The 10860-nt window shown below is 41.7% G+C and overlaps 1 protein-coding gene across 1 annotated transcript; it reads right to left on the bottom strand.

Moving 5' to 3' along the window:
* Positions 1-96: 96 nt before the first annotated feature.
* Positions 97-2011, bottom strand: LOC115780219 (uncharacterized). Its single transcript, XM_030729303.1, has 2 exons — positions 1105-2011; positions 97-544 (listed from the first exon to the last, which is right to left on the bottom strand). Exons 1-2 carry the CDS (start codon positions 1921-1923, stop codon positions 209-211), a joined length of 1155 nt encoding a protein of 384 aa, XP_030585163.1. The 5' UTR covers positions 1924-2011; the 3' UTR covers positions 97-208.
* Positions 2012-10860: the final 8849 nt, after the last annotated feature.

Below are 10860 nucleotides of genomic sequence, written 5' to 3'. Positions count from 1 at the left end.
TATACACACACATATAAATAAGAAGAATAAAAAAAAAAAAAGTAATTCACACTATACACTATACTCTATATACTATACAGTGTGAATTACTTTTTTTTTTTAATTTTTATTCTTCTAAGCCAGAGGACTAACTGTTCCTAAGGAAGCACAAAGGTTAAAGGACATGTGCTTTCAACAGCTCTGTCAAATGCATAAATAGGTATAACCTTTAAGGCAATGTCTCCAACTGAGCAAGCATGAGCTGCCTTAGTTGTACATACAGATCCACTGTATCAAACACATCATTTGTGAAGCCCAGAGCATGTTCAGCCATCAGTTCTACACAGAGATGAAAGACATCCTCATCACATGGAAAGTCTTTGAACACACATTCTTCAAGGCAGGCTTCAACTTTCTCCATATTGACATGCTGGAGACAGTCTCTCGCTCCATAGATGTCTGGGAGGGCATACATAAAAGACGGTCGACCATGAGGACTGCGGGAGTTGTGGACTGGGCGTATTCTGTGGTCGTTCCAAGCCAAAGCAACTTCGTTTAATTCCTCCTTGATGACAAAAATACACACAAGTAACATTTTTAATTTAAACATGTACAAAAAACAACTAACTTCTGCATAAATTATGTTAGATTACGTGACACCATTATTGTACCTTTGTAATGCAAACTTTGTTCTAATTTCACTATTTTTAAGATTAAGATTAAGATAGTGTTTATTTGTCACATGCAGTTATACACAGTACAATGCACAACATGTTAATGTATATACATAGGCACAGTTGTGGCTTAGATCATGATGTATGCATTTTAATTTATTTTTAGCTAAAACTGTATATGTATAATATGGGGATTTGAATTCTTATTTATTTATTAGTTTTGGCCCACTATAAATGATCAATTTCAGAGACACATATAAACCCACATAATGAATTTGTAATATGTGTACCTTGATATTCATTTTAATATATTTATCTGAAAAAAAGAGATCAGATTTAAAACTATAATTTTCATGTGTACTTTAATGTATACAGTATTTCAGCAATATGCCAAAGGCCATGTATGCTGCTAAAACAGTCAGTTACAACAGATATCAGTAGGTAAACTCACCTGTATAATGTGAAGAAAGCAGAACTGGACCAATGATTTGTCCAAGAACGAGTCTGAAAAGTGTCCATCCTCTCTTAGTTTGTCAAACAGGTCGATCCAGTACTGGACACACTGACTTCGTAAGATTAGCCACCATCTTTCAACACGCTGATTTCCTGTACTTGCTCCAAAAGTGACATGATCAGTTTCTGAATCACTGTCTGAAAAATGTAAAAACCTGTGCATCTGGGCCACATGGACGTTTTCTGTTCCTAAATCTAATCTCACTCGATCAGGGCATCCACCATGTTGAATCACGGCATCCATGTAGTAACCAGCAATCACTCTGGGGTCATTATTTGTCTTGTAAGCTTCAAGCCATATAACGCTCCTTGAGAAGCCGTCAATACATCCACTTATTGCAATTCCAAATGGCTTAAGCTTATCGTATCCGTCGATGTGCCACACATAGTTGGGGCCTCTGCTATGATACACTCGCCTCCGCAGTCGTCTACGGGACCTTAAATCCACACCTTCACCGTCGAGTAAACGGAGCAGAAGACGAACTGTTTCTCTGTCAGTCACAATTCCATTCATCCAACACTTCTGGTGCATCCAGCGATATCCATGTGACTGACCTGAGTTTTCCAGTTGCGCTTGTATAAAAGCCGCCACCTCTTCCACCTCAGTTTTGTTCTTTCTGCGCCAAAGTCTGTTCTTGTGTAAGATCCTTTCGAGGGTGCGTTTGCTGATAATGATGCCATGTGATTCAGCTAATAACGCAAGGATTTCATCGTTTGTAAATCCTCGCTGAAAGTACTTAGCAATTTGCTCATTCATGATCGGATCTGTACTGGTAGCTTAGCTGTAGCATTGATAACTGGTGTCTTCCGGGTTTTATTTCCGTAACAAGGAAATGACGTACCATCACCACGCATCTTGATTGGCTTTGCTAACTCGAAATTTCGAGTTATTAACTCAAAATTTTGAGTTATTTTCTTGAAATTTCGAGTTATTAACTCAAAATTTCGAGTTAATAACTCAAAATTTTGAGTTATTTTCTTGAAATTTCGAGTTATTAACTCAAAATTTTGAGTTAATAACTCAAAATTTTGAGTTATGGATGGCGATTTTTTTTTTTTTAGTGGCGGAAACGAGCTTCCATAGATACTTGTGTAAAAATGTAGGGAGTAAAAGTAAAAAGTAGTCAGAAAAATAAATACTCAAGTAAAAAACAGATACCTGAAAAATCTACTTAAGTACAGTAACGAAGTATTTGTACTTCGTTACTTCCCACCTCTGATCTTAAAGCGACAGTGTCGCAGGTTAAAGTCTCTGCTGTAATAAAACCAGATACAGACACGAACAGTTACAGCAAACGTCACAGAAAGAAGGAAGTGAAGGCGCACAAATGCATTTCATTGTGGCGGTCAGGGTGTAGTGCTGAACTCAAAGCTCGGTGCAAACATCTGCACTGCTGCGCAGCCTGAACTCTTATTTCAGCCAAATTCATGAAGTGTTATATGAAAATCAGCAGTGTGAAAACTGACAAACAGTCTGAAAATCCATCTTGGTGCAGTGACATTGATCTGTGGGTGTTTTCCATGAGCTGAAACAGCAGAACAACCTCAGCCTGAGTCATTGTGGATCAGAGGCTCAGTGATGCCTGAAACATTTGGACTTAAACGATGGTCAGCTCGTTTTTGGCGCATTTTGGTGCATGTTTGATATCTTCCTTTTTCTTGTGGGGGGAAAATGAGCCAGCTTCATACGACACCATGAGTCAGAGAAGTCTGTTCACGGAGGGAAGTACGGTCATTTTTAAAGCCGTCTGCATCTCGCTGGCAGAGGAAATCGGTACAGGAAGTTCATCAGTCATCCTGTCCAAAATCCCTTTGGTGCGTTTTGTAGCCTGTATGCCAGGATACTCACAGGTCGTCCTGTCCGTCTAACACACACACCAATTAACCTTTGCTCCTTTCTTGGGGTCGTGTGAGATCGTACTTGGCTGCTGGGAAGGCCTGGGTCTGCCTGAACAAGATTCGCCCACATGTACATGTGATTTCTTCTAAATCTTTAATAGTTCAAATAATTGTTCCAATGTTATCTTATTTAATTCAAGTGTTTCAGGATTTTCTGGCTATTTTTTTTTCCTATTCTTTCATCGACTACAGCAAAATAAAACAAAACAAAACAAACAAAAAAAAAGCTGTGGGAAGAGCAGGACCGTCAAACAGAAGAACACAGTGAGGTCAGTGCATGTCTCATTTTGCTGCGAGAAGAGTAGTGGAAGCGCGAAGAGCCGTCGCTCCCTCGCGAGCGCTTGAAAGGAGGCGGCGACGCCGGGCAGGGAGCAGCGTAGTTGTGCTGCAGCTGGATCTCGAAGTGGTGCCGCTGGAGAGCTCGTTGCTCCTCTTCGTGCTTCTGCTGACGGGCGGACAGGTCAGCCGGCGAAGGCTGAGGGGAGGGACTCGAGGAACAGCGGCCCACCGTCACCACGTCAATTTCCTCCTCTGTGAGAGAACAAGAAAATGGTAAATGGTAAATGGACTAGTTCTTATATAGCGCTTTTCTACTCAGTCAGAGCACTCAAAGCGCTTATACAACACGTTTTTACATTTACCCATGCACTCCCATTCATACAAGCACTTCCATTTTTTTTTTACTAAGCTAAGTGCTTTTTAATTAACTAACATTCACACACATTCATACTCCGACAGAACGGTCGGAGAGCAACTTGGTGTTAAGTATCTTGCCCAAGGATACATTGGCATGTAGCCTGGAGTAGCCAGGAATCGAACCGCTGACCTTCCGATCAGTAGGTGACCTCCTCTACCTACTGAGCTACAGCCACCCCATCGAGAAAGGATGAAACGGTTAGAACGAAAGAAAGGAGAACGGTTAGAGGAGCGCACACACGGGGACAGCAGCCAGCTGTGAAAGTCTTTGTTTCTGTCGAGTTTATAACTGGAAGATTTAAAAACACATCAAGATCCCAGCACAATTAAAACATCACAACAAGCCACCGTATCCTAAGTGATGCGTGATCCTCCTGCTGTTTCTGGTTTACAGCAGGGATGCTGCCGGGCTTCAGTCACTGCAGTGACTCATTAAAAACATTATGGATGGAGCCACAACTCTTACTGCTAAACATGAGTCACATGCTTTTCCTCCTAAAACCTCATCACTTAATGTCACTGAGCAGCTTAAACCTCACACAGCTCAATAACAGTCTTCAGTCATTAAGGCTTCTGCAGATTAGAAGGTGGGCGGCTGCTGTCCTGATAAAGTCAAGAACAACTGGGCTCAGTGCCAGTAAACATTAACAGGCTTATCAATGTCAGTGAGGCTGTTCTAGGCGTGTGTTCACATTCCACCTCAGGTCTGAGATTAAGGCCATTTCAATCCTCTGTATGTCCTGCACATATCCACGGGTTTCTGGAAGAGCACACGTAGGCTGCCATGACAGACTGCTACTTCCGCTGTTCGGTTTTATACTTCCGGTTACCCAAAGTCAGCCAGAGTTAATGACAAAATTCAGTTACTTTGTGCTTTATTAGTTGGAACATGAGCTCGGGTTCAACTTGTGCTGTTGTCGGTTGTCACTACATCAGTCTGTACAGTTTTTCACATTATTTTATTCTGTAAATTTGTTCCTTTTTCCCCTAATTATACTACCCAGTTGCACATCCTATTACTGTATTTTTCCTTATGTTTTAAGTTTTCCTTTAATGTACAGCCTCTTATTTGTTTACGTTATTTTATTTATAGTGTGACACTACAGCATACAGCCTACACAAAGCTTAAACAATGCCTGCCTTCATGTAAACACGTAGCAGTTAGCAAGATGACAGCTGCGTGTCTCCTCGATCACAGCCTTCGGCCAGTCCAGTGTTTCTGTTTCAGTGATCTGAACACTCTGATATCCAGATCAGTGATTTACCTTCCACAGAATAGCTGCAGTATCACTACATGATTTCCCTAATCAGCGATTCAGGAACAGCTGACTGTCTCCACCGCTCCACCCAAGCTAAGCGCTTAGCTTGGCCGATGCTCTTGCTCGGCTCTACAGCTGCTTTAAGGAAAACAACCTCGCCTTGTTTGTTAAGCATTAGTTTATTGATTTTATTGCTTTGAAGGTAATCTGGTACTCTTATAATTACGTGATTCCCCGCCATCAACACCTTCGGAAAAAAACAAGGTAACTGATAATGTGGATGTAGCTGACTTCAGGCCATAATTTCATGTCATTTACACAAGTGACGGGTGAGGCACTGTTACCTCGCTGCTTTTTAAAACATCCTTGCAATGTATCCACCTCCGATGTGGTACCATTTAGGCAGGTAAAAGAAACTGCAGTGTCAAAATGTTTCAATGAACATTTTGTGTAAGCCCGCAACCGTAAACAGCAGTGCAAACGGAAGTAAACTACCGGTTTCCGCTATGAATTATGGGTAGTGGCGCGAAGTCAGGAATACTGTGGATATGTGGTACTGAAACTTTGAATTTGTCCTGCCATGTAAGTCAATTCCAACAGAGGGCGCTCCGCTTACATCACTGAACAAGCTCTCAGATTATTCATTATTGTGTTTAACCTATAAGACGATGTGTTTGTTCATAAATAGTAAATAAACATGATGCACTGTGAGTTTGGCACAGTAGAAAAGAAAGTCAGGAGGGTCCACAGTAAACCTGGATATTCAATAAGGAATAAATCCACTAACTACACACAGTAAAGTACAGCAAACAGGTCAGAAAATCAGCTTAACTTTAATCTACAGTGTTTGTTTGTTTGTTTGCATTTCCCTTGTTGAAGACATGAACAAATAACTGTAGATGTGTCTTTGACACAGCAGGAAGAACCAAGGTTCATGGAGTGGACAGTCACTGTCTCCAAAAAAGATATTAACAATTTATTTATCATCTGTTTATGATTTATTTATTATTAGGTTAATATGAGCCCTGTCTGTCTGTTAATTACGCACTGTTTACGTAAACATTTGGAAAGCTTCACTTCAAATCTCACACATGTAGCATCAGATGTAGCCTGAGCTGTAGGAGAGAAAAGAGAGGCTGAGTCAGGAAGTTTCAGATACCACGCCTGAACCGGTGAAGTGAAAGTAAACGAGCTGCAGCCTCAGACTCAGAGACATAAACACAGCAGGGACTGCGGCCAGCCTCAGGGATGAAGATGAAGCTGCTTCTTGTTCCCATTCTAATGGTTATCATGCCCATGATGGCTCGTACGGAAACGGCTTCAGCTGACCAACCAGATGCAACAGGTACACACACACACACACACACACACACACACACACACACACACACACACACACACACACACACACACACACACACACACACACACACACACACACGCACACGTTATTATGAAAAACACAACAGATATTTATACGTAGCACTGGATACAGCCTGAGCTGTGGGAGAGAAAAGGGAGGCTGAGACGGTCAGGATAAACTGGAAGTAAACGAGCTGCAGCTGCAGCTTCACTCCACTGTCTTTAAACAGAGTGACGTTTTACTGAGTGAACTTTGACATGAAGACTACTTTCTGTCAGACTACAAAGAACAAATAATTAATGGAGTGTTTGGTTCATAAAGGTTCTGGTGAGAGCTCCACTCTTGCACAGCATCAGCATCTCTTCTTCAGCTTGAGAAAAACAAACGCATGCCTTTAAAAACATCACAGCTTAGTAATAACTCAGCGAGGTTGGAAATAAGCAGAGAAATGTACAAACCCACGCGGCCTAACAGTGAATGTTGAGAGCTGGTAACTACGCAGGAGGTGTGATGAGGGTCGGGTAATATTACTGGCAGGGAGGCGAGCACATCCTCATTCCAGCTCAGAAAGGAAAGAGCTGCAGGCGATGAGAGAAGCTGGCTACATGAGAAACAAACACGGGGTGTGTAAACTGATTCAGCTGGGAAAAATACTTTAAAGTAACAATGAACACGTGTTTGATTTAAGTTATAAATCCTTGCACAGTTTAATCAACATAAGCCTGTTGTTGAGATGGAGCTCATGATGCCAGTTTGGAGGGTTCACTGAAAAACCAGCTGCTGCGACTAAACCTAAACCCGAGCTCAGAGATGATCTGTATCATAAAGACACCAAAGCTCGTGTCTGTGCGCTCTCACAGATGTGTTTGATTTCATACCACAGACTCACAGTTATGAGCTTGTATGTATTTAGGAAGAAACTAATGTCTAACCTGGACTTCAGTGTTCTTAAAGACATGAACTTGTGCAGAGTATCCGCACAGGGTGGGGCCCTGAGGCTGTTACCTCAGGGCCCCACCCTGAGGTAACAGCCTCAGAAATCAGCATAAAAACACAAAGTGTGAAAGCAAAAAGAAGATGCTACATCAGGCTGAGAGCATGTTTCTCTTTGCGTTTCATTCTCAGGAAGTTCTGGAATAGATCTGAACGGGATGATGTTCACTTTGTCTCAGGATTTGGAGGAGTGACCTTCAGTCGCCCCGATGGTGGTGTCCACACTCCCGACCTAACCACAAGATACAAAGTCAAAGATCCAACCATCATAAACACAATCACCGCCCCAGCTCCAGCTCCAGACACCGCCACAACTGCAACCACCACCACCACCAACTATCCTCGCTCTGATTAACAGTGCGCTTGCATCTGGTTGTGTTCCAGCTGCCTTTAAACATGCAGTTGTACAGCCTCTAATCAAGAAGAAGAACCTTGACCCTGATGTTCTTTCAAATTACAGACCAATTTCTAAATTACCATTTTTATCCAAGGTTCTTGAAAAAGTTGTTTTTAAGCAACTTCAAGCATTTTTAAGTGAACATGGAATGTGGGAAAAGTTTCAGTCAGGTTTTAGAATGCGTCACAGCACAGAGACGGCTCTTTTAAGAGTTTTTAACGATCTGCTTTTAACTGTGGACTCTGGTAGTCCTGCAGTTTTAGTACTTCTAGATCTGTCAGCTGCCTTTGACACTGTGGACCACGAGATCCTTCTATCCCGCCTAGAACATGAAATTGGCATTAAAGGCACGGTTCTGACTTGGTTCAGATCTTATCTTACTGATAGAAGTTTCTCTGTCCATCTAGGAGACTGTTTTTCTATCACAGCAAAGCTTTCTTGTGGAGTGCCTCAGGGGTCCATTCTGGGCCCAATTCTTTTCTCATTGTATATGTTGCCTCTAGGGTCGATTTTTAGGAAACATAATATTTGTTTCCACTGTTTTGCTGACGACATCCAGGTGTATATGCCCATCAAACTGAACAGCAGAGATCCATGGGAACCCCTGCTGAACTGTCTAAGTGACATCAAGTCCTGGATGAGAAACAATTTCCTAAATCTTAATGAAAGCAAAACCGAGGTCATATGCTTTGGTAAATTTGACCCCTCAAGCTACTCCTCTGGCACTCCGAGTCATTTGGCTCCTCACTGTCGTGATGCTGTGAAAAATCTGGGTGTCATTTTAGATAGTAGTTTTAAAATGGAGAAGCAAGTAAGTGCTGTTACCAAAATCAGTTTTTACCAACTCAGAGTCATTGCCAAGGTAAAACCTTATCTCCCACAGCAGGACCTGGAAAAAGTTATTCATGCTTTTATTACTTCCCGCCTGGACTACTGTAATTCTCTGTACTTTGGCATAGATCAATCATCTGTGCGCCGCCTGCAGGTAGTCCAGAATGCGGCAGCTCGTCTTTTAACCGGTTTAAAAAAGCATGAACACATTACCCCAGTCCTGTCATCCCTTCACTGGCTCCCTGTCCGTTTTAGAATCGATTTTAAGATTTTATTGTTTACTTTTAAAGCCTTAAACGGACTGGCACCTTTGTATCTGTCTGAGCTGCTTCACTGTCACACCCCTGTAAGAGCTCTGAGGTCATCGAACCAGCTGCTCTTACAGAGGCCTAAAACCAGACTAAAACAGAGAGGTGATCGAGCTTTTGCAGCAGCAGCACCAAAGAATGATCTACCTCTCCATATCCGCACAGCTCAGACGATACACACATTTAAATCTCTATTAAAAACACATTTCTTTTCCTTGGCATTTGGCTGCAGTGCTACCTCCTTTTAGATGATTGTTTTATGGTATTTTATGGTACTTGTTTTAAACGTTTTAATTTTTAATTTTCTTATGTTATTTATTGTTCTTAATGTTTTTATTTATTTATTTTTATTTTATTATTTTATTTATTTATTTATATATTTTTATTTTTATTTAGTATAGTCCTTGGGGTTACAGATCTTGTACAGCACTTTGGTCAACGTCGTTGTTTTAAATGTGCTTTATAAATAAACTTGACTTGACTTGACTTGACTTGATAGCTCCAAACACCACCACCACCACCACAGCAGCTCCAAATACCACCACAACTGCAACCACCACCATAGCTCCAAACACCACCACTGCATATACAACCACCACAGCTTCAACCACAGTGAGTCCAGCCAGGGGTGAGTACATCCATATATATATGAATACTGTAACTCTGAGTACATGTCTTCTTTATTTGTGTCGTCTCTTTTTGTATTCATTATTATTCCTTTAAAGTTCCTCCTTTTGACCTTGTACTACTGAGCACATTGATCATACCCAGGTATCTGATATCCTGATCGGTGCTTTAAAGCAGACACGTTCACTCAGGGTTCACATGACAGTGGCGGTGTGGCAGCGATCAGTGGTTAAGCCTGCAGCCTGCTCCAGAACAGGTTAGGCCAGCAGCACGAGTTACTGTGTACTCAGGGGACGGGCCAACATATGAAGTGTGCACTTATCTGTCAGGATAACTGCAAAGACGCACAAATATTAGACGTGAAAAATGAACACCAAAGGTGAGCTCTGTTAAAGCTTAAAGAGGACACGAACAGCAGCACAGACTCTGCTCTGTTTCAGGGAAGGCTGCAGAGCTGAGTTCATGTTTGCTGTCAACAAGTTGTGTTTTGGTAGTGTTTGCATTCATGCATGTCACTGTGTCTGCAAACACCGTGGCTCAAAGTTTTGAATGAATCCTGATAAAACAATCCATTAATCGACTTCATAATTTATTGGTTGAAAAATTGACCAAAAAAAGCCTCATAACCTACAAACTATGATTCTTTTAAGTCTGATGTGATTACAAGACACAAAGGCCTGGATGAGCTCTAATCTCCTGCTTCTAATTCAGATCAAACTGAAGCTCTTGTGCTCGGCTCCACAAATCTTAGAAACATGGTGTCAAACCAGATCCTTACTCTGAATTACCTTGGCCTCCAGTCCTTCACTGCATGTATTAAATATATAGGACTGCTTTGTTTCATTTGTGCAATATTAAGTATTAAAGTGCATTAAAAAGAAAACCAAATAAATACAGCACTGTTCCCTAAAAGGTAAACCAGCTGCTCTGATGGAGCTTTGTGCTCTCAGAGTGCTTCTTGTTTGTTTGAAACGGTGGAGCATTACCTCATTATCCAGGACACCCACCTGTGGCAGCTGATCCACCGTGTGCACTAGCATCACAGGAGCATTGCTGCTGAAGGGGTAACACATCTATCACACCCACTAAAAGAAAACATTGCCTAAAGCTTGTTGCAAACATGCTGTCCAATCTGAAGTCACCACAAAGTGACAATCTGTGAAAAGAGCAATGCAGGCGCAGTTATGACTGGTTATAATGTGTCATAACTTGAAGCAGATGGTTGTCAAACAGGTTTGTTGAGGAGGAAATGAAAGAAACCTGCAGCTCTGAGACAGCTAACAGCAAACGCTGAGGTCGTAGTGAACCGTCTCACACAAAC

This window comes from Archocentrus centrarchus, chromosome 5 (assembly GCF_007364275.1).
Source record: "Archocentrus centrarchus isolate MPI-CPG fArcCen1 chromosome 5, fArcCen1, whole genome shotgun sequence".
Classification (NCBI taxonomy): domain Eukaryota; kingdom Metazoa; phylum Chordata; class Actinopteri; order Cichliformes; family Cichlidae; genus Archocentrus; species Archocentrus centrarchus.
The sequence above is the reverse complement of the archived record's forward strand: the minus strand, read 5'-3'. Positions and strand labels throughout refer to the sequence as shown.

Excerpts from the sequence above, each read along its gene's own strand:
- LOC115780219 (XM_030729303.1), bottom strand. The coding sequence starts at position 1,923 with ATGAATGAGCAAATTGCTAAGTACTTTCAGCGAGGATTTACAAACGAT. Across the intron at positions 545-1,104 it reads GCTTTCTTCACATTATACAG|GAGGAATTAAACGAAGTTGC; the intron begins GTGAGTTTACCT and ends TTTGTCATCAAG.